Raw genomic sequence first — 26,360 nt, 5'->3', positions numbered from 1 at the left:
GCTGTACTTTCTAAATTCTTAATAAAATGTGACTTATGAAAACGTTGAAGTAAATATTAAATAATTTATGTATTTATTAATTGATTGTGGATTCAAATAAAAAATATTTATATTTACACATTAACAATTCACATCCAAAAATAAATATACAAAAATTGTAATTGCTGGGATATAGCTGTTTTTCCTATTAATAAATGTTTAAATTGTTTAATTAAATGTTAAATGTTTTCAAAATGTTTAAATATATTTTTATACCAGTTTGCTGTAATTTATTAGATAATTTACTTTGTGACAAAGTAGGTCTATAGATGTCTGGCTGGACGTTGTACCTTGCAATTTGCACAATGATCAATCTGCTTTACTTACAGTGTTATCCACCAAAAACAAACAAACTACACACTGAATACACTAACACAAAACATTTTATTATCCTCAATACAGTGGGTGCAAAAATATAATGTATAGTAGGCCTATATATATATAAATTGGAAACAAGCAAGACATGCACACGTGAATTAAATCAGCAACTAGCTTTTAAATGCAGATTTACATAACAAATTTGATCTAAATGGGCAAGTTTAATGGTTTTACATTTACATTCCAGTGTAACCCAAACTCTTTAATGTGTTTTAAGTATATACTGATGTGATCTAGACATTCTCCCTATAGGGACTAAAAATAAATCTCTTTAAATAATTATATATTAATAAAATATACCAATAAAAGTATTCAGAATTTAATATGTTTTTAATGTACAAATTAATACTTAAACAAGCATTTCAAATTTGTTACTTTTGTTTTATAAAGTGACAGTTTCAAAGCCAAAAAGTAGGATAAAATACGTTTATAAATTTGTGCTAAGATGAGTAAAATACAGGTCAGTTTCTCTACATTCCCTGTGCTGTATGATAACAAGTCCACGTTGAAATATCCCGTCATACACTGGTACAGAGAAACTCCTCAAGCCCAGATCTGCAGAAACAAACAATCTGTATTAAATGATATTCGTCATGAAACTTACTCGGAAAAATTACAAATGGTAACCAGAAAATACTTCAAAAAGAGGAATAGAGAGAAAGTTTTGTTTTCCGATCTCTATTGAGGTATATAAAGAGAAGAATGTAAAGTCCCTTTCACTTTCAGACATCATAGGCCGGTGTAAAACACCTATCATGACTGACACTCCCCTGATGCCAGTAAAGAGCAAAACCACAACATAGAAGTAAATAAATCAAAATGAAAAACAATTGAAGTATATATATTTTATAGTGAATATATATGATCTATTAAAATACACTTTTCACTATAATATAAAAAATATCTCTTCAGTTTGAATGTATCCTGACAGTAATGATATGGTTAAAGTCCTGTATGATGTATTGCAATGTATTGGGTCATATTCTCAGGGTTTGGGGCAGGTACTCACCCGTAGGGTGTTATCCCATGATCCCGAGCAGAACGCTGTACCATCAGGTGAAACTCTTACAGTGCTGACCCTGTTTTCATGGCCAAATAGAATCGCCACTCTTGTACCTTTCAGAACATCCCAAACGTTAATGGTATAGTCATTATACCCCGCAAACAACAACCTGCCTGAGAGAGAAAGAGAGATTGTTATCATTTAAATATACATAGAAAACAAAAGACATTTGATATAACATTTTTTATTTATCTAAGCCCCGGAAAAGTTAAAAACACCACAGAGGTATCATAACAGTGATTGTAACACTGCTATATTTCAAATTCCCATCAATTCAAAGTGGAAAAGTAAGTTCACTATCTTCTGTAAATCCTGCCCTTTACCACAGCTCTCACATCTCTTTACAAATTTCATTCAGGTTTAAATAAAGAGAAATAATGCATGAAAGAGCCACTGTGGCACAACTGTTTACACATTTGAAAACCGTTTACATCACAATCATTTTAAATAAGACTGAGATTCAAATTAGGGGGAAATTATCAATTAATTCAGTTCGTTCGCACACAAAGCTATTGAATGGCTTCAGCTTGTTTAATGGCTTACACAAAAAAATTTCATTGTGTGAAAAAGAGCAGCTCAGAATTGTGCCAACATACATACAACTGTATTCTGTGTTTAAAGTTCATTTTGTGTGAAATATTGCTGTAAATAAAATGACTTAAGTATATTTGAGCGATTCCATGCAAGGTCAACCTTACCATAAAAAAATATTTTTTACTAAAGGTTTTTAACATGCTGAAATCTCAGATGTCAATATTTAGTGGCTTAATTACCAATAGGTCTCTGTTTAAGTTTTCCAACATTTTTTTTAGAATTTGGTAAGTGCAGCTGTCAGAAAATTAAAATAAAACAAACATATTTTGTTCTTTGAAGAACCATCCCTTTGTATCATTATTGCTTTTGGTTTGTGCATTTTAATTCACAGAATGCCCACAAAGTACGTTGTCTCCCAAAAACTTTGTGTTTCATATACAAATAATTATCCTAAAAAAATTACTTAAAATTACTGATATTATTGATATTTTTCCTGATGTCTGGACCTATCCTCAGGGTTTTAGAAAAATCTAAACAGATGGTTTAATTATATATTAATATTAATAACATTCTCAGAAAAAAAATGATATTTTATTTATTTTATTTTTTTGATGGAAAGTCACATTCAAAACACTGGAATTGCTAATTTCATGATTTTAGATATATATCTGTATGATAATGCCTTACTAAAAACCTACATCATTATAATGTTTGGTTAAGCTATTCAACAGTATTTGGTATAATAATACTAGTGACCACATATGTTGAGCATCATAGTGTGTGTGTGTGTGTGTGTGTGTGTGTGTGTGTGTGTGTGTGTGTGTGTGTGTGTGTGTGTGGCCGGGTAATTATCACGTTGGGGGGACCAATTGTCCCCACAAAGATAGGAATACCAGTATTTTTGTGACCTTGTGGGGACATTTTGATGTCCCCATGAGGAAACAAGCTAATAAATCAAACAGAATAATGTTTCTTGAAAATCTAAGGTATCAGACAGTTTCCTGTGATGGTTGGGGTTAGGGAATGGGGCAGGTAAGGGGAATAGAATATACAGTTTGTACAGAATAAAATGCATTACGTCTATGGAATGTCCCCAAAAAACATGTAAACCAGAACGCACGTGTGTGTGTGTGTGTGTGTGTGTGTGTGTGTGTGTGTGTGTGTGTGTGTGTGTGTGTGTGTGTGTGTGTGTGTGTGTGTGTGTGTGTGTGTGCGTGTGACAGCTGAGCTATTTGCCTGTCCTCTCATTTTGAAACTGTGTGTAATAACAGTACAGGTGACATTAATCCATACACCATCTGTGCTTTATTTAAAAAAACAAATAATCACAAGCTGTGCAGTTTAAGAAAAGGACCTGTAATGTTTTCTTTAATCAGTGAGTCAAACACTAATGATCAGAACCAATCAGAAGTGCTCTTCTGATGGTTTTTTGTATTTTGAAGCATTCATTTAAAATCAATAAACCAACAAAAAAGTAGTCCATGTAATTTATGCTGTAGGTCTTAAATATTTTGTTTGGTGAAAAAAAGGTTTTGACTGACATGATAAATCTTTAAAACCATAAAGGCCTGATTCTGGTGTCTCACCACTGAGGGAAAAGTCCACACTGGAGGCTCCAAATAAGATACTCTCTTTATAGTAGACGGCCACCTCACGGTCAGCTCGCAAGTCATACAGGCGACACTGAAATCACATCAAAGAAGAATTGATTCAAACTGTTTGACTCTCATTGATTATTGGATGACACGTTGCATGGACTTTAATCAGAGATATCAAAATCAGACAAATAAAACACACAGACACTCACACATATTCGTTGACATGAATGTCTTTTAACCTACATTTGTCAATCTATCAACATTATAAAAGGGGCATCAAGATAATAATCTGATTACAACAGATCAAAAGTTCATTGAATGCTTGACTGAGTAAACTAATGATTGGATCATTTGGGGATCATGTTTGGAGAGAGCATTGTTTAGTGTACACATTACACACAGTTTTTCTTTTATAATATTTTAGTATTATATGAGATCACTCACTGGTGTTTAGTAAACTCACCGTAGCATCATCAGATCCAGATGCAAATGCATCACCACTGGGGTAATACCTGCAAAAATAAACATGGTAATATTTAGCATTTATTTTCCCCATGCAGGCACTCATACGTTACAAACATCATCAGGGTTGACAACACTAAACTAAAGAAACTAAAATATTTATACAAACTGCAATATAATAATGCACAGCTTGAATTGAAAATGTAAGAATGGTAAGTTAACCTTTGGTGACATAAACAACATGTGCAATTCAAAGCAAACACCAAAATCTATACTGTAAAAACTGCTCTAGTATTTCAATTGGTAACCTAAAGAAAATACGTTTTATAAACTTAAATGTTCTCACTTTAACTGATCAACTTAAATCTATATGGACAAATCATAGTATAGCCTACCACTGTAAAAAATACAAATTGAATCAACTTTAAAATTACTTCAATTGGTATCACCTAAAATATTTAAAAGTTTTTAACTTAAAGTTTCACAAAGTAAAAAAACGTAAAAGGTTTTAGGTGTTAAAGTCATTTTTTAAGTTTATCCAACTTTTACAATGGTATACTGTGATTTGTGCGTCGTCTTTAGATTTGCATTGGTCATTTTATTGTAATGTGTCATGAGCGGTTCAAAGGTGAATGATCCCATTGCTATTATTTATGTAAAAATACAATTTAATAAAAAAAAATGTACATGTGCAATGTTTTAATATTGGCCCATGTGGCAGTATGAGTCACTCACTTTACACTGTTGATGTCAGACTCATGGGTCTCAAAGGACTGAACGTTCTGACCTGAGCGCATATCCCACACATTAGCTTTCTTATCACAACCCTAAAACACACACACAGCACTTCAGAGACCTGCAGAACAACATTAAAACATAACAGATTGATTTCATTTTAGTTCCTGTATGATTTCCCCACAATAAACGAATATGATGGTTCATAAAATGCCAGAGAGACAGAAGTTAGTATTTGTTTCTCACATGTACATTGTGAACATCTATATGTGTGTGTATGTTGAGTGTGTGTATGTTGAGTGTTGTCTAGTCAGTACTGTAAACTGGAAGTGACTCTGACCCCGGACACAAAAGTGTTTCCTGTCTCAGATGGTGCGAGGTCCAATGACAGAACATCTGCTGTGTGACCATGGAAACTCTGCAGCAGCTGTCCACTCTCAACATCCCATAATGCACATGTGCCATCACCACTTGATGTCAGAATCTGAAACAAACATACACACAAACCTGTATATCAAACTGACCACCAATGGGGAAATAACTGTAAAGCTTACATCACCCGACTTCTGGAGGTATCGGTTATTAAACTCAGCCCACTATTTCCCCCAAATCTCTTAGATCTAAAGGCAGTATTCTGGGTTTTTATAAAATAAAAATAAAACAAGAAATCAGAAATGCAGGACAAAACACTTTACAAGCAGAATCTTGTATGACCCGCTCAGGATGGGTGCGAGTAGGACTTGTTACATTTATAATCATATTTTATTTCATCAGTTAAAATACTATCCTGAATAATCAATATAAGCCCTTTGTTCATAACCCCCTTCTATGATTTTTTATATATAAAAATGTAATAGATGTGATGTATAATGAATACAATCTCATTTTCTAGTCTCTGGCCATTACCTATTCTATTTTTCCAAAGGTGATTCCTCTAGATCTCTTACTTTTGAAATCACTTTCGGAGGATTTTTTTCCCCTATTACACTTTAAATAGCTGTATTAAATCATTGGTCTTGACATTATGGTTTAAATATTTCACTTCATCTTTTAATCAATCTTATCTGTTTGGCAGGAACATAACCAAAAAAAGAGGATCTGTAATAAAATGCTGTAGAGAGAGAGAGAGAGCGAAAGAGAGAAGAAAAAAACCCTAAACTGACTACACTCAACAAATACACAAGCAGGAAACGGTAAATATACTGTAATTTTAATTCGTTCATTTTTTGGTATAGTTTAGTTAAACTGCGGTTACGTTCAAAATAGACAGGTCACATACCAAACGTAACGTATGGAAATAGGAAGGCAACGGCAGCGGATCCATAAAATAAAATAAGATAATTCACTGGAGTACACACCAGAAACCATGACTGGGATACTGTATGCATACAAGTACAAACACAAACAACAACTAACCAATGACAACACTAGGGCTACATACACATGGGCTATCAACGACAATTAAACAGAGGAACCAATCAACAAAAGAACTATAATGGACTACAAACCAGGGACCAAAAAAAGACCATAAACACATGAAACTATATAAATTTAGGTAGGCTATTATTTATTATTAATATTATACAGAAGTATAATATTTGCTCTAATTGTAATTACAGTACTGTGATTATTCTCTGCAGAATGCAATAAATCCGCTCAACAAATCACAGCGCATCATTCCACGCATTATAAACAATAATGGCGGCGCGTTGAATACACACAGAATCCTAGTTTTCCTCATCTACTTTGTACTACGTGATAAACAAACAAACAAAATAATTTTGATGACATTGATAAACCTGTGGTGGTTTTCTGTGACGTGAAAGAAACATCGGCTTGTTCTCACACGACAGCATTACGTTTCTGTCGTGCTTACACATTGACCCAAGGGGATCTTATGAAAAGCTTTCCATTATTTTACTCAAAGTCAACGAAAATCGAGCAGGACCAAAACATTTTACAGCTGATCGCTGTCAAAAAGTTCAGCGATGACATCCCAAGGATGACAGCAGCAATGACAGTGTTCTGTTAATATGACAAAGTGTTTTGATTAATGCCATTAATGTTTAATCAGTGTATAGTCAACTAAATTAATATAAATCCTCTTCAACCCTAGGACCGTGTCCTGGGTCCAAAATGTCTTATTTTGACTTAATATAAAAGATTCTTTTAATCTTTAATGCTCCGTCATGGACCCCAGTAACACATATCAGATACTGTTTGAAAGCTTAGAGTCTAGTTTCTGCAGATATGCATCACTTTGAGATAGGTTTGACTGTAAGAAAGTCATTTACACTTAATTTACACTATCACCCCCCATATTTTTTATATGATTTAATATTCCAAATTTCATATTTTTCAAAAATGACAAACATGGGCAAGTCTTATATCAAATGAAAGCTCTCACTCTCAGGAATAAGGCTACAGTGTTATTTTTGTTCTATTTTCAACACATATCCAACAATCGTCGAATGAATAATAAGGTAAAAAATGGTCTTTTGTAAACATATGGGAAACTTGAGTGTGGCCTGCCTCAGATAGCACATATAGCCACAAATGATACATCATCTTTTATCTAAGGTCCTACTCTAAACAATGAGTCCATTCACAGCATTTTCTTTGGTTGCGTGTATGAATAATCCCTTGCTATTTATTATATGTGCAAAACAAAACAATAATATTTATATTTATATGTTTTTATATTGTGTTTATTAGAGGACTGACAACACATACAACCATGTTGAGCACTTTTAACAGTGTTTTATGTAATTTCAAAGGGTTTCTTGTAAAATGATACCAAACTTTTGTATGTAAACCTCTGCATGTGGGTATGGGAAGCTTTTGAAATTGGGTAGGCCAAATCCAGGCGAAAATCCCCAAAATAGCTTCAGGGTGTAAGAAGATAACATGGCAAAGATGAATGCACATTTATATATTGATTCAATAAATTTATAGAATTTTGAAAAAAAAAAAGATGCTATGTGAAAGTTTGTAACAGAAAATAGTGGTTTTGGTTTGGTATAGAAAACACATTTTTGGAACGCGTTTTGGAACCAAACCCTTGAAAAATGCAGATCAAATTAAACTTCTATATAAGTGCTAGATTCTTTTGTTTACATTGTAAGAACTGTTCATTCCAATTATTAATATGAATAAAAGTCATTGAACATCTCTGTTTTATTAAATTGCTGTCAGTCTTGTTTTACAAAAGCAATATTCCAAGTGCTTGCATATGTGGTGAATACAAGTATTTGTTACATTGTGCTTATATAACTGTATTATGACAGTACTCTATGCCCTTTTTCATTTTTCTGTCATACTTTATTTCAACAATGCTAAAGGTCTGCAGTCTTAAAATAAATGTTATTAACTTAAACAGTAGATACAAGGACAGATACAAAGACAAACATTTCGGCTGTTCTGCCTTCATCAGTGTGATACTTTCTTGAAATACCAAATGAACCTTTTGTTTGTTTCCATGTCTTGGGGATTTTTAATCTTACTGTAAATCATGCCGGGGAACTACAGTTCAGGTGTTTACTGTGATTGTTATTTTGAATATGATGTGTGTATGTTATATAATGACATGTAATTATAGCCCTGTCAGAGACATACTCATTACATTTATATTATTAAACATGAATTCACTCATATTTGACTCATCACTTATGCTTTACATAGTGGCCCTTTAACTTACATAGGTGGGAAGGGACTGTGGTAATAAACATTAACAGTCAATACAAATGAAGCTCATTTATGATTTATGAAGTTAAGACAGTTTCATAATGGGTTAGTTAAAATATGAAAATAAAAGCTGGCGGAGGGGGATTTCCTTCTCTCACACATAGGCTAACATCAAATATAATGACAATACTTTAGAGCTTTTAAGTTTAATGTGTACAGACGACAGCCATTTAACAACAGCTGTCAATCAGGGATGGAATAAAAACTGAGCTTACTAAGGAAATTACATTATTTCATTTTGGAGTGACATTAAAATATAATGCCGCATTAAGACATGGGTATGTTATACGTGAAAGGCACCAAAAGCACACTTAGCTATGATTTTCAGGTTTCATTCCTGAAAAAAGAGCAATCTCATTGGACATGGAAGGAGCAGTGAATTTGCCATGAATTTATGTAAGTGCATGTGGCAGTACATGTGACCTGATCGGTCTGCACCTAGTTAGTTTATGACTAAATGAGGTCATTTAATGTAGGTTAAATGTTGTAATCCTTTTTACTAGTGAGGACCAATTAAAATATGATCAAAACACACGCACACGCACACTCACCTGCATATCAGAGTTAGTAAAGCTGCAGGAAGACAGATAGTTGGTGTGCATGGCCACAGATTTCCTCTTAGCTGCCAAATTCTCATTTTTATCCAATGAGAGGGGATAGACCGAGCATTTATTATCCAAACCACTGACAGAATAAGGGACAGAAAGAGAAAGAGCAAAGCAACGTTTATTTTTATATTAGCGAACTATACTGTATGTGGACTTTATTATCTCAGTCATTTCATTGTCACAGTAGAGTTACAGCTCAATTTTTCGATGGTAAAACATGATGACCTTTGATTCTTACAGCACTGAAACACAGCCTTACCCACAAGCCACAGCACAGCCAGATGGGGAATAAGCACAAGCCATCACCCAGGTGCAGGGCATAGTGATTGCATGCTCCTGCACAATACACATATTCATAACAAATTATACTAAGAGAAATGACTGTTTTAAGGAAACTGATGAACATGTGGAGGTACATTATGTGTAAACAATGTTTCTGTAACATAATGACAGCTAAAAAAGGTTGTGTTGTTTGTATTTTGAAGGCAGCATAAATGTATCAGTTAAGTGTAAAGAAACAGCTGAGATTTGAGTGCCCTCTGGTGGTCAGCTCACTGCACAACTGGTGCACTTTTGTCTATTTACACCACATACTGTACATAAACATCATATATAAGAAAAGTGTAAAGATTATAAAACAACATTTCAGCTAAAACATCAACCAATAACACACGCAGAAACAAAAGCTGGTTAGTTCTCATAATTAAAAACGTGCTATAGTACATGATTCTTAAAACCTACATGTATGCATGCTATTCAGACTGTCACACCAAAAATACAGGACAACATTCTGATTTACTCATTTAAGCCTGACTGATGTTGTGTGATTGTGTGTGCGCGCCCATGTGTGTGTGTGTGTGTGCAGGATTAGTATTGGGCTAATACATTGGGTTTCCATTAGAGTGCATTACAACTGCAAAACATGCAGATTATACTTCATTCCCCCTGCACAGAAAAACACTTCTCTATGTTACACACAGAACAGCGTGTGACAGATATATTTACCTTATTGGTTGTGTATGCATCCCACACAAGGACTTTTCCATCCTATAGGAGAGATTCATCATTTTAGTAAACAAAACCTTTTGGTGGGAAAGGAATCCATTACAGCTTTTAACCCTTCAGGACAACACATCATTTTGCAAAACATGTTAAAAGCAATAATTTAACCCCTTAGCATTCCTTAAAAAAGGCTTAAAATGCCTTAAAAGGACACTAATTGTACCCACTGTGTTTTTAAAAAGAATCTCAGCTTTCCAAAGATATTTGACATGTTTAGCTTTTTGTTTTTAGTATGTCATGAAGTTTTCTGTCAAATAATGCAGTGTTCCTCCCACGGTACTTTAAGGGGTTAAAAGCCATGAAAACATTGTAATTTTGTAAATGTGAATGTAGAATAATGGCATTTGTCCTGTTACCTGAGAGGAGCTGACTATTCTTCTCTTGTCCCGACACCAGTCCATACACAGCACTTTATTCCCGTGTCCTTTCAAAGTTCTCCTGGTCTTCATGACAAACTGACCGAGAGCTTCTATCTTCTCTGCCACCTGATTTACTACAGACAGACAAATGTCCATTAATACACTAAAGACAGCCTTAAGTGCTTGAATTGTAAATAAAATAGCACAATTACTAAAATTATACAAAGTATAACACATACTATACTTGACACATATTTATAAAATATGAATATGAAATATATTTATAAAATGCTAATTAAAATTATCATAACACATCTCTGTTTGAAACAAAAAAAAACAATCTATACTGTACATTGGCCTACTTAACATGCTAAAGTCACATTTGCATTTAAAATTAATGTTAAATAAAAACGTAATCTTAATCATTCTTAAATTAAATTATATATTAAATAATAATAATAATAATAATAATAATAATAATAATAATAATATACCGACATCTAAATCTTTAGCATGCAAATTACAAATTAATTTCCTCATAATTTAATAACAGACTCGTCCACATCAAGCATAACGTTTAATTCCCATGGTAGAGATACGTGCACTTAATTATTTTGAGCGTGTAGGGTAAAGGCGCGCGCCCAGACTGAATTTTTGCGCATCACACTCGCGTTTCATTAATAGCCGTGCTGCTCAATAATGCACTGTAACAATCCAGCGCTGATGTTTATACTTACGCTCGACATCGTGTAGTTTTGCTCTCTCCTCCTCCAGTTTGGCTTTAAGAGTCTCAGACTCGGCTTTCAGTGTGTTGACGGTCTCGCCCTGCGCCAATCCCTGACAGGCCATCTTTAATAAAACAAAAATATATGAAGGACGGGGAAGTAATGCTGCGTTCCAGGCAACCCGTAACCCGTAACTCACGAGTTCAAAACCACGCCTCACGACTCTGAACTGGGAGTACATCGATCTAGTACGAGTTCACGGGTGGGAAGTCACGGGTTTGACTGCCGTTCCAGTGCACTTTCACCGGTAGAAGGTTGTAAAAACACGAGTTACGGGCTGCCTGGAACGCATAAGGTCGTGAGTCGTGGTTTTGAAGTCGTAACTCACGGGTTTAAAAACCTGCCTGGAACGCACCATAAATGTCAGTTTATCATTAGCCAAAACTGATACAGCAGTGCCTGCGCAGCTGATGATGCGCTGACGTCACCTGCAGCGCGTCACGTGACACATCAGCGCCATCAGCATCACACATTTATTTTTGTTCGGTATCTTGACTGTGGCCCAAGGGAAACATATTTCAGCTTCCACTTGATGTAAAACAATTATAAAACAAAATATTTAAAAGTACAGCATGTTAAAATTCTCGATATTTGATCGCTTACCATGGTTTTATTGTGGTAGAAATATAGTAACCGTTTATTTTTTGTGTGTATTGTACTATCAAAAAAATCATAAATTTTTTTTATTACACTTACCATAAATTTCGCAAGGGATGAGCACTACAACTATTATATATCAGTACTGTACATACATTTTTTAAAGATAATTTTATGATCAAATTGTTTTCATGTCTTTTGATTTGCTCTTGTATGTTTATTTGACAATTAGTGTGCATAGTGCATAGTGTGCTGTATGCCACATTTTATAATATTAGGCCTATATTTAATATGTAGTACATGTTGTTGTTGTTGTATATTTGTACTGTTTGATCAGAGGTCTGGTCATGACTATTTGAGAGCTCTCAGATAAAGCACTTTATAAACGTGATGTTTGTGTGTTGACATGTGGGCACATTTCCAGTATCTCAATCTAAACACTTTAAACAAATAAACTAACCACATATTACAAAACAGTTTAAGCAACACCTTTTGTAAGGTTTGCAACGTAATGTTTTAACATAGCAAATTTAGTTGAAAAGATTAAAGTTTTAAAATAAGCACTTCATGTGCTGTTGAAGTGATCCTGGATCATGAGTGGTTTGTAAGGACATACCAGCTCCACACAGAGCGAGCAGTAGTTGATGGGGTCATTCTTTAGATAGATGTTCATCAGAGGTTTGTTCTGACTGCAGTTATCACACGGACCAAACGTGATCGCCAAAAATGTCTGGTCACACATCTTTGTGTCTTGTAGAGGACAAGCCTGTACACATTTGAAGCAAAGAAACAAATAGTTACACACAGCAAATCTGATCATTGTGGATTTTAGTCCATGTCTCTCAGCTTTGAGGCCATCTGAATGCACAAACGTCTTGCAGATTTACACATTGAAAATAAATATTTTTTATTAATAGAAAATAAACCAAAATATATAGATTATTCTTTTAGCACTCAGTGGTGTAAACATTTTATTTGAATCAAACAAAATACTGTGTATAATGAAAAATCCCTCTCTTAATATTACCATGCCAACAAATTAAATAGTACCATAAATAACAAAAATAACAGTTCATTCATTGCTATGGCAAAACTGGACTATTGTTTTTATTCAAATGGAGCATTGGAGGCATATGTCCTGTTCAACTTTTTTGTGTTGATACAACTAAATCACATGAAAAGGCATACAGGCAATGACACTACAGCACTACACTTCAGGACAGGTAAGGATAAAAAAACAATTTATTGTAAATACATATAAATATGTGAATAAATATGTACAAATATGCTCATCTTTCATAGCTCGGTAGACTCTGTATTAAACATTTCACCTTATAACTCTAGACACAAATAATATACACTTTGTTGAGGAAATTAATGGTTACTTGTGAAATCTGACATTTAAAAGCACACTTTGATGTCTGAGCAAAGTTTGGGATATTGTTACAACGTCTATTGAATTTTACTTCCACTGAAAGACAATCTGACTCTTTCTCAGGAGAAAAATCCAAGAAGCAGGTAATTTACTGGACTCAACCAAAGTGCGGTTTTGGCTAGAAGAGATACAGCAGAATCCGACATCTCGTGAAATCTGGCCAGATTAGCGCTGTTTTTATCTTAATCCTACCCCGAAACCTACACCCACATGTCTAGGAATTTATAACGTAGCTGTATCCCTTCTAGCCAAAATCCCAGAATGGCTGTTTTCCGCTGCGACAGTAAATACAAAGCATTAACATGTGAAACTCGCTAAATTACCGCAAGGTGGCGCAAAAGGACAGTTTGCAACTTCAAGGCAGAACAGCTGCTATAGCATTAAAATGTCAATTCGTAAATGAACACTAGGCTACATAACGTGATGTAATATTTAATAATATTTTAAATACAGCATTGTACAAGCATTATTTATCTTTTGAAATTATTTATCATACATTGTTGTTGTAGGATTTTAGCTTCTGAAGGGGACATATCATGAAAATCAGACTTTTCCATGTTTAAGTGCTATAACTGGGTCCCCAGTGCTTCTATCAACCTAGAAAATGCGAAAGAGATCAACCCAGTTATGATAAACCCTTCTTTGCAAGAATGTAAAAAATAAAATTCGGCTCCTCCTGTGTTGTCAAAAGGGATCTTATTATAAAAAGAATAACGACCCTAATCTGCACTATCCAACCACGGCACTGCCATTTAGTGCAGAGATCAACTCATTTGCATTTAAAAGGACACTCCCAAAACAGCACATTTTTGCTCACACCTGGTGTAAATTTTAACATGTTATAATGAACTATCTATATGATATTTTGAGCTAAAACTACACATACGTACTCTGGAGACACAAAAGATTTATTTTACATCTTAAAAAGTCTTGTGAAGTGTCCCCTTTAAGTGAATGCACAATGAAGCATTATATAGTGATGACCGGTTTTTATTGGAGACTCAACATACATTATGAAAATTCAAATCCTAATTTTTACTTTCTCATCTTATTGATTGAAAGAAGTAATTAAGATATTAACATGAGATATTTTTTCTTTCTTATGGGTAACCAAAAACAGAAACTGGTGCTCTGTTTGGATTCTTACCAAAACAAACTTAATCAGTAGCCTAACCTGAATCTAAAAGATTTGAATCTATCCACAGACACCTGTCATCCTTATAATGACATAATCCATTGAAAATTAAAGCAGAATACATTTATTTAAACTTAGCTTTTGATAGATGTGTGCTAACAGCGGCTGCAGTTCAAACAGTGAGGAGAAAGGGATTGTAAGACATGAAGGCAATAATCTCCTTACAGGAGCATTAGTCTTTATACCCTAGAGACGTTTTACCAGCTGAAATAGTGGCCAGTCAGAGACACTCATAAATAGTCCAGCTTAAGGTGGTTAAAGCTTAAGCCTTGTAGTTCATCAGTAAAACACAGCAGTGACACTGATAGGAATGAAAATGCTTGTGTGGTCTACAAACAGTCATCATGAGATTTTGGCAGTGGCACCAAAATTATTTAGCAAAATTAAAATGTATTTAAAACGTTTTGAAATTTTTATTAGATTGATTCGTTGGATTACTTTAACCATTTGATGCACAAGCTATGCAAAGTTGCAAACCACTTTAAATGCACAAGATGGGTCTAAAATGACGTGTAGCCTATTCATTTCCTGTTATTTTATGCATTTTTTTGATCTTTTAAAATCCATGTTATTCAGCATTTCATATTCTATGATCTATGATTTTCATAATCCATGAATGTTCACAATATCTTGTTTCAAATGACCACAAATTATGATTTGATTTTGCCTAGGTTCTGTTTTACTACATCAAGGTGACACACACATAGATATGTATGATAACGGCTAGATGTGTTACAGCGGAGTCTCTAACATCATCACCTGGCGGCCATCTTACCACAGGCAGCTCGCTAACTCGAAGCATTGTGTTTAATGGTGCATGTACTTTTAAATGACCATAACTTACTTATTTTTAGTATAAGTCATAGGTACACCTTTGACATTTATAACAAACCAAACCGTTTGAAAATCTGTAAAAAATTAAGCAAGTTATGGTCATTTTAAAGTACCTGCACCATTTAAACTCAATGCTACGAGTGAGCGAGATGCCTGTGGTAAGATGGCCGCCAAATGCGGATGTTCCACTCAATTGGCCAGCACAGCAGTCCAGGTGAGACATCTAGCTTTTATACATATTTATGGACACACATGGGTCAAAAATGACCCATCTATGCAAACATGATAAAACAAATGGATAAAGGTAACATTTTGTTTAAATAACCATTTAAGCAGCTATTTAGACAAACACATTCTCGTCCAGTGCATTAATCCTCATATTCTTTCTAATCTTCAGGTAGACAGACACAAAATGGAAAAATAATGAAGAGTCTAGGTTTGATTTTTCATGCAAGTTAGTTCAGAAAGTGCTTGGTTTTATCCTGAAGAGTTGAATTGTATTCTGACCCCGCCTTTTAACAAAGGCTTTGATGTGAGTTTTAAGTCTGCAGTTTTGTTGAATGTTTTCTGGCAACGTTTTAAAAATTTTAAAACTAATTTTTCCATGTTTAAGTTGGATAAACACAAAAAGTTGTTGTTGTCAGGATGTTTAATGAAACTGTCAGTGGAGAAGACATTGATGTATGTTTGGGGAGATATTGCACTGTTAAGTGCCAGGCTATAAAGGCGGTGGATGAGGACGGAATTTGTAAAAGCTTCTGGAGGGTCCCCATTCAGGAATGGGAAGACCCTTAATGTCAAGGCCCTATTTTGCCATCGATGATGGTTCTTGGAACAGACTGGTTGACACTCATTTAGTTCTAATCAAATCTACAATTTACTGTGTATGTAGTTCAGCATCACTGTCTTTAAAGAGAAAGATTCGTTTTAATCAGCTGTAGAGCTACTGTATGAAGAAGCCCAATTAATGAATATTATTGATGTGGACAGTGCCTGTTAGATCACATTGTTCTCTATTCCTTCAGTTGATCTCCAGCTGACAGACTTTCGGATAAAATATGTTTTTCAGAGCAAATGACAATGAGGAAACATTTAGATACATTCATTGTTTGCAAATATATACCAATAGCTCAAAACATCCAGGTTACTCCCCAGTTTAAATATATAATAAATAAAAGGACAGCAAATCATTGATACATTTACACAGAAGAAATGACTGCAATTCTGTTGGTGAAGGACCTTCATCCATTAAATCACATGCAGGGATCTTCTCAGATTGTTTCTCTGTGCTAGTAAGGTCAGTAGTGCGTTAAATAACATTCAGGCAATAAGATAGTGCTGAATTCATTTATTGGACTTGAACAGGTTTTGACATTAGTAGATCACTTCATGAAACTGCATCAATGAACACATGAAATAATTACAGCTACAGGAACAACAAACCCTTCACGCCAGAGACCTCGATCCTGTAAATCATGAACCAAACACACGAGGCGTTCAGTTGATGTTTAGCATTACTACAGCGAATAACAATGTCTGTATAAGCTATGCTTTTATACAAGCATGAGACCAGTCAGATCATAAGTGACACGATCAGACTCTAGACTGACTGCTGTTACCATGATGTGCATGTGTGATAGATGACAAACCTATCAAAGATACAGCAGAAAACTGATTCAGTCATCTGAAGAGAAACCAGAGCTGTGGACCGCAAGGCGACTCGCTATATACAGTAATGCAAAGGTTTTTAAAGACCAGAGGATGTAATGCAAATGAATAGGTAATGGAGAGGCATAGGTAATGTTCAAATAACTAATAACTAATCTAAACATGACATTTCTGAAATCTGCTTTAACATGGATTTACAATGTACAAGTGAAAATAAAACGTAATAACAATTACATATCATCCATTCAGAGGTAAGGCTTATATGACACTGTAAATAAACTCATGTATGAACTATAACATTCAGGTTTTACATTTTCAGTTGTTTGTGTTTCAGTACAACTTCATTATCTTCACTTTAAAGTGAAATGCACCTTTAACAGATTGCATTTGTAAATCTATCTTATCATTCTAAACAAACAACAACAAAAAAAAACACTATAAAAAGTAAACACCACATTGAGCACAAAATGGTCCCATGATAATAAAAAAATGACTCTTGATAGTGACAAAAACGAGTTATCTTGTCAATTAAGAGAAAACATTTCCCTACCAATGACGTTTTCCTGACGAGTTTTTACCGCAATCTGTAATTCTGCTATTCTCCACTAGATAATACCCAATTTATAAAAAACTCAAGCATAAACTCATTTTTCAACATTTAAACTCTGTGTTTGCTTTGATAACCATTCTGAGTCTGATCTCTAACAAAATTCCTTTACAAAAATGCAATTATTTCAGCTTTTTGCTCAAAATTTTGTCTTTTTGAAGAAACCTACCCATAGTTGAGGTGATAAAAAGATAGGATGAAACAATTTTTTCCCATTTTGTTTGTATGTTTAAAAGCAGAGGGTCTGTTATTTCATTTGATATATTTGTATGTTAACACATTTATAGAAGAACATTTTCCTGGAAGGCATTTTGTGAAAATCACCAATATTGCTGGCTGGCAGCTTTAAAAAAAAGGCTGGCAGGGAATGAGTTAAACTGATCTTAATATACACTGCAAAAAAATCACTTTCAGTTTTTTCTTGTTTTGCTTTAAGAAAGCCATCAAATAATGAAAAAATTTTTTCTCATCGGTCAGAAAAAATGGTCCCTCTGTAAAATCATACCTTTGCACCTAAATAGTTCATATTAGAGGTACATATTGATATCATATACATGTATCACATTTTAAATGACCTCAGTGTACGAAACATGCTGATACATGTGCAAACTTGCCTTGCCTAAATAAATACATTTAGAACCTTTATAAAGGTTGACCGCCTGCTTGGGACCATTGTTTTCTAACAGTGTAGGAGCAAAATTGTATAGTATTTTACCACATTACAGTAGTGAGAATATGTGCATTTTAAAGTACAGATGTGCATTTCTATTTACACATCACAGGACTGTACTGAATTTATTATAGATATTCATTTAGATAACAATCACAAATACAGCTGTATGCCACAATTCAAGCTAAAATATTTACCAAAGAAGCGAAATCATGTAAGATAACATTATTATATAGTTAAATTATTTCTATCATTTTTTATTAGGAAATATAGGTTTGTTTGTTTTAACCTCAATAAAGGTTGTTAGATTTGCTTGAAAATGCCCAAAACCTTTTGCCAATGAAGTTATTATGCATACATTTGCTTTTTCAGTTAATATGTTTGGCTTAAAGATATTGTACTGGATACTTTTTTTACACAGTCTCATCTCTACAGTACTTGTATTGCATGTCAACAACAACCATAAAAGCAGTTGAGACAGATATAAAAGTGTGTGTGTGTGTGTTATAGAGAAAAGACTGTAACTACAGTAATAGCATGACATGATCAGATGAATAATGACCAATAACCCACTGAACTATGGTATGAGTGTTATAAGGTGACTGCTGTAACAGGAGTTAATGTGGAAATGAAAATAAACTTCAAGAAAAACTGTCTGACACATTCAAGATAATACTGACATGAACACAAAAGATAGATATCACATTAAATAAACCATATAACAGCACATGCTGTAAAAGTAACAGATGTTTGTAATTGTTAAAATCATATAATACTGAAATAAATAACAGCAGACTTGACATCTTCCAGTCTTGTAAATAATAGTCAGTGCTTTGCGTTGTCTTTATAGTCTTTGTGCATAAAAGACACCGCCGTGAACATCATGAAAACTGTCGAGAAACATCTGGGTCATAAATAATAAGTGACATGGTCATGAGATTCATCTAAAGGACTCAATCATCTGTCGCCTCACTATACTATAGTGTAGGGATAGTTTACTGTGATCCCACCCACCAGGACTCTAGTATCTTATTAGAAAATAATATAATGTTGAGGATGAGGAGGAAGCTCATGAAGAAGAGGAAAAGCTCAGTTTCCTTTCTGCCTGTTAACACCAGACGTGACTATTTCATAGCTAATCAACATTACAAAATATACAATACTAACAAATTAACATCTACGCACATTAATGAAGTCAGCAGAGCTCAAAGGCCTGATATGAATCTGATAGAGGACGTCCTGTGACTGGATATCTATGTTGGCTATAGCATTCAAGAGAGAAAATATCTGACTGGGCAAAGCAATAAATAAAATATCCTAACATCATACATATTCATAGATATTTATATATGTATAACATTATACAGCCCTGCAACAATATTCTGGATTGATAGCCAACAGGCATTTGTGTAGTGATTTTGACCTTTTGGCATTCATCTTCCATAACCAAAACTTTGTGTACTTATGGCCATAAAAACTTCCCTAAAGAATCAAACCTTTTGGGATTAATCTCACAAAAAGATTCACTGCTTTGCAACAGTGCAAAACTATGAAAAAAATTCAATATTAAGATGTTGTACGCATTGTGACATTATTTTCATGAAAGCACATTTCCTTCATTATTGTTATTACTGTGAAGCATTCAGATTTGCTATTGAGTTACTTTTATGTCAATTGTGTTTCTGATTTCAGTTTTACAGTTAAAATTATGACAGTATTTTTAGGTTTCTCATCATAAATTAAAGCAACGCAACTGCTACTTTTATGTATGTACCTCTCATCTCAAACATCTCTCTTACACATAACAATTTGAATTTAATTAAATTGGATTTTTTCAAAGATTTTTTTGCGTTAAAGAATTTAGGAGAGGTAAATAAAATGTAATGCTAACAATATCACAATGTTCAATCAAACAAAACTAAGCCTTTTCCAATTTGAAGAAAGGCATTTTTTGTGAGACTGGTTTAAAAGGTCTGAACTGCATTTCTCTTTTGAGTATGTGGTTTATTTACTTACAATTATTTACTTTATATATATATATATATTAGGGATGTAACGGTATCAAAAATTCACGGTACGGTAGTATTTCGGTAGGATGCCCACGGTACGGTAATTATTGAAACATTTACAGGAAGGAAAAAACATATGAAGACTTGGAAAAACTGCCATAAGTGTTCATTAAACAAGACTGAACATTACAATGTACAAAGTGTAGCGTAGCATAGTGTTTACAATTTTCATAAAAAGGACAAAAATAATTAGACCATGTAATAAAATAAAAAATAAAGTTTCAGTTTAGTTTGTCAACTTTAAACAACTCCCAATCAGTCAGGTTTTAAGAATTGAGTCACTCCCTCAATTGACCTAGTTTTTATTATTATTAATAATGCTAATGCTTGATACTCCTATGAAAGCAACAGTTGTGATTGCAGAATCAAGAAAAGATGATGGGTTTTAAGCGGGTCAATTCCTGAAAATAAAAACAACCCAGTAAAAATGAAAATAGCAGCTTACTTATTGTAGCTGGACCTAGAGCTGAGGTCAGCTCACTCAATGCAGGGGCTCATTTCCCAATCAGAAGTCTGCAGCCTCCATAGGTCGCATTTGTAGGCTGCATACGTCATGAAGAACGTCTTATTTTAGAATATTAACATTTTTCAAGTTGACAATTATTCTTATTCATTCGTATATTGTTGTAACATGCTTATGACTTGCGAATGTAATACTCATTTTACTTAAATACACCAGGCGTGTAATGACGGATGCAGCCTGCATATGCGATCTAAGGAGGCTGCTTTCTAATTGAGAAACGGCATACACGCTCTCCTCATTCACGGATTTACTCACACTCGTTTTTTGTATGTCCATCACATTTTGTCCTTTTTCGTTTCTTGTCACAGCGAACGCGAACTTTTTCCACACATCAGATTTAAAATCCGTGTTTCTTTTGCTTCCGCCATTGTTGCTCCACTTGTAGAGAGGCATCAGACAGAGTGGCACGCATGGGATTATGGGAATTGTAGTTCCCGTGTCTCGCTGCACTTTGGTGGAAAAAAAACTACACGTGTTGCCCGGAAGACCCAATGTTTTACCGAATCACGTGACCACGGTTGCACCGCGAAAATGTTATACCGCAATACCACGAAATTTATAATACCGTTACATCCCTAATATATATATATATATATATATATTAAAATGTAGTTCCTGCCATGTGATTGGCTGAGATGAGGTGACTCAGGTCTACACACGAGAAAGGAAGCCCAGATTGAGGCTGCTGGGGATTTGAATGGTTTCCAGTGCCAGAGAGGATGGGTTAAAAGGAAAGGTCACGGGGTAGATGATTTTGGTGTCCATCAGCAGCTGAGGTGACTCCTTCCGATCTCGTAAACGTGTCTGATGGAGAAAATCACACACACACATATATGTAAGTAGTCAAACATGAAAAATTAATCATACATTTAATGATAGACATACAAAGCCATCAGTGGGCTGCAGGACTACTTTGCAACTATATGGAGAACCACCAACGACATTTGACGGTTCATATAACAGGGGAGATAGTACACAATATTGCCTTAAAAAAAAAAACGTTTGAAAAACGGTTTGCAAAAGGAGACGGGCCGACTACCAAAACACACTTATAGCCAATCAAATCAAATCAAATGCCGGGTTGCGTATGTTTGGGGCGGGTCTATCAACAGAAGGTCCAGATTCTATTGGGGTAGGGGCGTGTTTGTTTAGGTGATTTCAAATATCAACATTGGCTTTCAAACATCATGGACTCCGCCTTTAATGTACAGGACATTTTTTTTTTCAATTTCCATTATAAATAACTAAAGTATTATTATCATTATTGTTAAATAAAATGGCATGTGATAAAAGAATTTTGTATTTTATTTGAAGAGTTTGTTTCACAAATGCAATAAACACCATTTTAAAAAAAACCCCACCAAAATCAGTATTATATCAGGTCAGTACTACAAGTAATATCCAATATCCGGTGTTTTATTCTGTCACCTTTTCTCCCTTTTTTCCAAACCACGTTAAACATCACTCCTCCTTCTCGGCAGAATGCGATAAATCCACTCAACCAATCACAGCGCACCATTCCACGCATTGTAAATAATAAGAATACACACAGTATACTATTTTTCCTCATCTACTTTGTACTTCATGATCAACAAACAAACAAAAACAAAATAATACTTTTGTTGGCATTGATAAACCTGTGGTGTAAGCCATCAACATTGAATAATTTACGTGAGAGGCACTCGGGAGACAGAAAAATGTCGGCTGTTGCTTGTTCTCACACGACAGCATCAAGCTTCTGTCTTGCTAACACATTGACCCCACGGGATCTTATGAAAATCTTTCCATTATTTTACTTAAAGTCAACGACAATCGAGCAGGACCAAAACATTTTACAGCTGATCACTGTCAAAAAAGTTCAGCGAAGACGTCCCAAGGATGACAGCAGCAATGACAGTGTTCTTAATATGACAAAGTGTTTTGATTAATGCCATTAATGTTTATATTTTTTAATCAGTGTGTATACCACTAGTCAACTAAATGAATATAACATGGCAAAGATGAATGCACATTTATATATTGATTCAATAGATTTAAAGCATTTTGAAATAAAAAATTTTTGGATTTATTACATTTTGCGGAAAAAATCCGTTATTATAATAATCTTTGGAAATCAAATTATGGATTTGAATTTTTAATGTTATCATAACCTAAAGATGCTATGTAAAAGTTTATAACAAAAATAGTGGTTTTCATCTTGTAACTTTCTTGGTATAGAAAACACGTTTTTACCCAAATTACTCTAAATGGATTTATTGCGTTTTGGAAACAAACTCTTAAGATACATATGAAGAGTTTCGTTACAAAACTCAGTTTTTTACATTTTTGTCAAAACATGTTTATTATTATGTTATCATGTTATTATTTTGTTTTATGGTGCTACTTGGCTGTATTTTTTAAGTAATGAAGCTTTAAATCAAAACAAACCAACTGCAGTTGATATTAATTGAAATGCACAACCAAAAAACTAGATTTCTGAAAAATGTAAAAAAAATTGAGTTATCTCATTTTGCATTGAAATTCTTCATATCTTCATATGTATGTGACATATACCTGTATAGTCCTTATGAACAGTGCCGACACACGCTCTTCAAACGCATTGACAGGTGTGTACAAGTTCAGCACCTTCACGATCTGTAAACACAAAGAGAGAGATGACGTTTCAATTTAATTCACATTTATTTATTTTTTTTCATTTTCATTTATTTGACAGGTACAATGCAAACAAACATAGTGTAAAAGCAAGCTTGTTACTAAAATGCTGCATAGAAAGTTTATAGCAAATGCTAATTGTCAACTCCTGTCCCTGGTTGGACTTTAAACACAATACAATTTACATATTTAACAATTACAATTTAAAACAAAATAACATGATATATTGATAACTCCTATCCCACCCTGATTATACAGAATAAAATGTACCCATGAAATGTATCTGAAAAATGTACATACTACACATACATATATCACATAACACTCTTACCTACATGCATTAATTAAAAATGAGTACACATTTGGTTTATTTTTAACCAGTTTTTTAACCTCGAGGTAAAAATGGTAAACAATAACAAATACATATTAATAATGGGTACCTTTACCATGAATACCATGTATTTGTTTATCTCATAGTGCTATTAGAATCTCTTAATATTTATTTATTTATTATTTATTTTATTTGTTTACAGGGGCAGTGTGCAGATAAAAAAAAGTTTGCAAAAAAAAAAAATCTCCTAGACCCCTTGAACAAAGGTTTAAAAAAGTGTTTAAAAGTCATCCAAACAACAAAACATAATAATGCACACAAAATCCACACAACAATCATAATGTATGGTGACATGGTGAACACTAATGTGTGCCATCTTTGTTTCAGAATAGAAAGAGGACAAAATTGATGACAATTGATGATTGATGTCAATTTAGACCTTTCTATCCGAATGCATTATGAAAGGCAGGGCAATGTGTCAAGATAGTGTGTAGGCTAAAATGTGTGTGTCTGTATGAGAAAGAGATGTTAGGCTCGTGTATGTGTGTTACCTGTGCTGTAGAGAGAGCGTTACACATCGAGCAAATGGCTTCGGCATCTTCATCAGTTTTCTTTTTAACCTGAAGCAGTTGTGCGGCCTGAATCAGCGGCTCCAGTGTTTCTTTAGCACCGCATACCATGAGGTTCTTATCTCTCAACCACTCCTCCAACTGACTCACATTATACCTGAACACACACATACATCATCACTTCTTTTGGATATACTGTACATGCATTTTGTACATTTGATATAATTGTATACATTCAGAATATCTCCTGCGTAAAATAGTGGTTTATATGTGCGCTCACCTGATCTGCATGCCCTTGCTCCAGGAGCACATGTCTTTACGCAGCAGCAGGTTGTTAAGCGTGACGGCGCCGATGATGTAAAACTGCTGTTTGACCACTTGTTTTATAAGCTCTGGGTCTGTCCCGTGCTGGCACATGATGGAGTGGAAGGTGTTGAGCTGGCGGATGATGGAGTCCAACGTATACGTTCCCTCATCGGCGATGCTGGACGTCCTTTTACGGAGACCCGTGGGCTTGACCCCCGACACGCCCTGAATGGTTTCGTGTTCCAGCATGCCGGAGACTGACAAGAACGACGGAGAGAGAGAGAGATAGAGGTATAAACACACAAGTGAAGAAGATAGGGATAGAGACACCCGGATACACGTCCTCACCGATCATGGGCTGTAGGATGTTCTCCATACACTTGATGAGCTGCTGGTAGATCTGAATGGCCAGGTCGCTGAGGACCTGTCGGTACTCGGCCAAGTCAAAGTTGGAGAGACAATGGTCGTTCTGTTTCGGGGAGTTATGTTTCATGAATTGCTGGAGGGGGAAGTATAAAAGAGTGTTGGTTCATTTGCATAACCTCGTATTAACACATCGGTTTCCAGTGATCAAGATTGGCAAGTGTGAAACAACCGCTAGAAAGTCACCATAATTACTGTAACATTTATTTAAATATTCTGTCTTTTTTATCCCATAAGCGGTTTATTTTTCACATTTCTCAATTAGTTTTTAATGTCCTATAAATGTTCAAGTGACAACTATTTCATTTTATAATATTTTGTAATGTACTGGGATAATTTGTTGCATCTAAATAAACAAATTCTCAGACGTGTGCTACGCGAAGATGGTGCAACAGGTTCCAGATCACCTAAGACACATCTGATGTCATAAGTGTTGTTTATGTACAACTTCACTTTACAACCAAATTCATCTCATAAAAGCACAATTTCTACCCAAGTCCACATAGTATCTCAGTCTTGGGTTACATTACAGTTCAGAGAAAAGATGAAAGTAGCAGGAAAAACAATCAGATTTTTTTACATGTCTTGTTTAAATGTGTTGTCACTGTTTGTAAGTGTGTGTGTGTCTGTGTGTGTAAAACCTCACCTCGTCTCCGCTGTATTGTTTCAGGCAGTGCAAGAACCGACACGTGTTCGACAACCAGAAGGAAACCGTCTCAAAGTCATCGCCTCGTTTCTGTAGACAAAGAAAAGTAGTCAGGAGTTATGAAGAAACAGAAGTTATTCTATTAGTATTATTCTGAAATCACATCTGTACAGTAAGTTGTAGCAAAGACTTGTGAGTGTGTGTGCATGCGGAGACCTTGAGGATCTTCTTGATGCTGTTAATGACGGAGGTGAGTAGCGATCGCACTTTCTGGTCATCATTGACGTAGTCAGCGTGACGCAGACACATGAAGAGAATGTATGCGGGCAAACCCGGTATCAGATTCACTGCCACACCACGAGGCTTCAGCTCTGTGATCATCACACATTTATTCATCAGAGATGCATCTGAACTTGAGTTACCACCAGCACAGTATGTCTGAATATGTTTTGTGCATGCATGATTGCG

At 34.6% G+C, this 26,360-nt stretch overlaps 2 protein-coding genes across 5 annotated transcripts in view; both read right to left on the bottom strand.

Moving 5' to 3' along the window:
- Positions 1-425: 425 nt before the first annotated feature.
- Positions 426-12,726, bottom strand: gnb5b (guanine nucleotide binding protein (G protein), beta 5b). 2 transcript variants are annotated; one of them, XM_065265051.2, is made up of 12 exons: positions 12,581-12,726; positions 11,320-11,431; positions 10,580-10,716; positions 10,167-10,208; positions 9,421-9,497; positions 9,105-9,237; positions 5,150-5,293; positions 4,810-4,901; positions 4,076-4,124; positions 3,601-3,697; positions 1,427-1,593; positions 426-972 (listed from the first exon to the last, which is right to left on the bottom strand). In XM_065265051.2, exons 1-12 carry the CDS (start codon positions 12,704-12,706, stop codon positions 961-963), a joined length of 1,188 nt encoding a protein of 395 aa, XP_065121123.1. In that variant the 5' UTR covers positions 12,707-12,726; the 3' UTR covers positions 426-960. The 2 variants fall into 2 exon arrangements, with proteins under 2 accessions (XP_065121123.1, XP_073671824.1); XM_073815723.1 differs by lacking the exon at positions 12,581-12,726 and adding an exon at positions 11,728-11,790 and having other exon boundaries at positions 428-972; positions 11,320-11,470.
- A 4,035-nt stretch (positions 12,727-16,761) lies between these two features.
- Positions 16,762-26,360, bottom strand: part of myo5aa (myosin VAa) — an 84,721-nt gene continuing 75,122 nt past the window's right edge. For all 3 annotated transcript variants that reach the window (XM_073815720.1, XM_073815721.1, XM_073815722.1), the window contains 8 exons: positions 26,109-26,263; positions 25,893-25,982; positions 25,172-25,322; positions 24,798-25,080; positions 24,500-24,674; positions 23,519-23,599; positions 21,568-21,769; positions 16,762-20,416 (listed from right to left, as the gene is read on the bottom strand). In XM_073815720.1, coding sequence (XP_073671821.1) covers positions 21,617-21,769; positions 23,519-23,599; positions 24,500-24,674; positions 24,798-25,080; positions 25,172-25,322; positions 25,893-25,982; positions 26,109-26,263 — 1,088 coding nt within the window. In that variant the 3' untranslated portion in view covers positions 16,762-20,416; positions 21,568-21,616. The remainder of the gene's footprint in view (positions 20,417-21,567; positions 21,770-23,518; positions 23,600-24,499; positions 24,675-24,797; positions 25,081-25,171; positions 25,323-25,892; positions 25,983-26,108; positions 26,264-26,360) is intronic.

The sequence above is a fragment of the Paramisgurnus dabryanus genome, chromosome 9, assembly GCF_030506205.2.
Source record: "Paramisgurnus dabryanus chromosome 9, PD_genome_1.1, whole genome shotgun sequence".
Lineage (NCBI taxonomy): Eukaryota > Metazoa > Chordata > Actinopteri > Cypriniformes > Cobitidae > Paramisgurnus > Paramisgurnus dabryanus.
The sequence above is the reverse complement of the archived record's forward strand: the minus strand, read 5'-3'. Positions and strand labels throughout refer to the sequence as shown.

Bases quoted from the DNA above. Each gene is read 5' to 3' on its own strand.
- gnb5b (XM_065265051.2), bottom strand. From the start codon at position 12,706: ATGTGTGACCAGACATTTTTGGCGATCACGTTTGGTCCGTGTGATAAC. The intron at 11,432-12,580 runs GTATGTCCTTAC...GTTTTATTAAAG, and splicing joins GCTCGCTCTGTGTGGAGCTG to ATGGCCTGTCAGGGATTGGC. The intron at 4,902-5,149 runs GTCAGAGTCACT...TGTGTGTTTTAG, and splicing joins GAAACACTTTTGTGTCCGGG to GGTTGTGATAAGAAAGCTAA.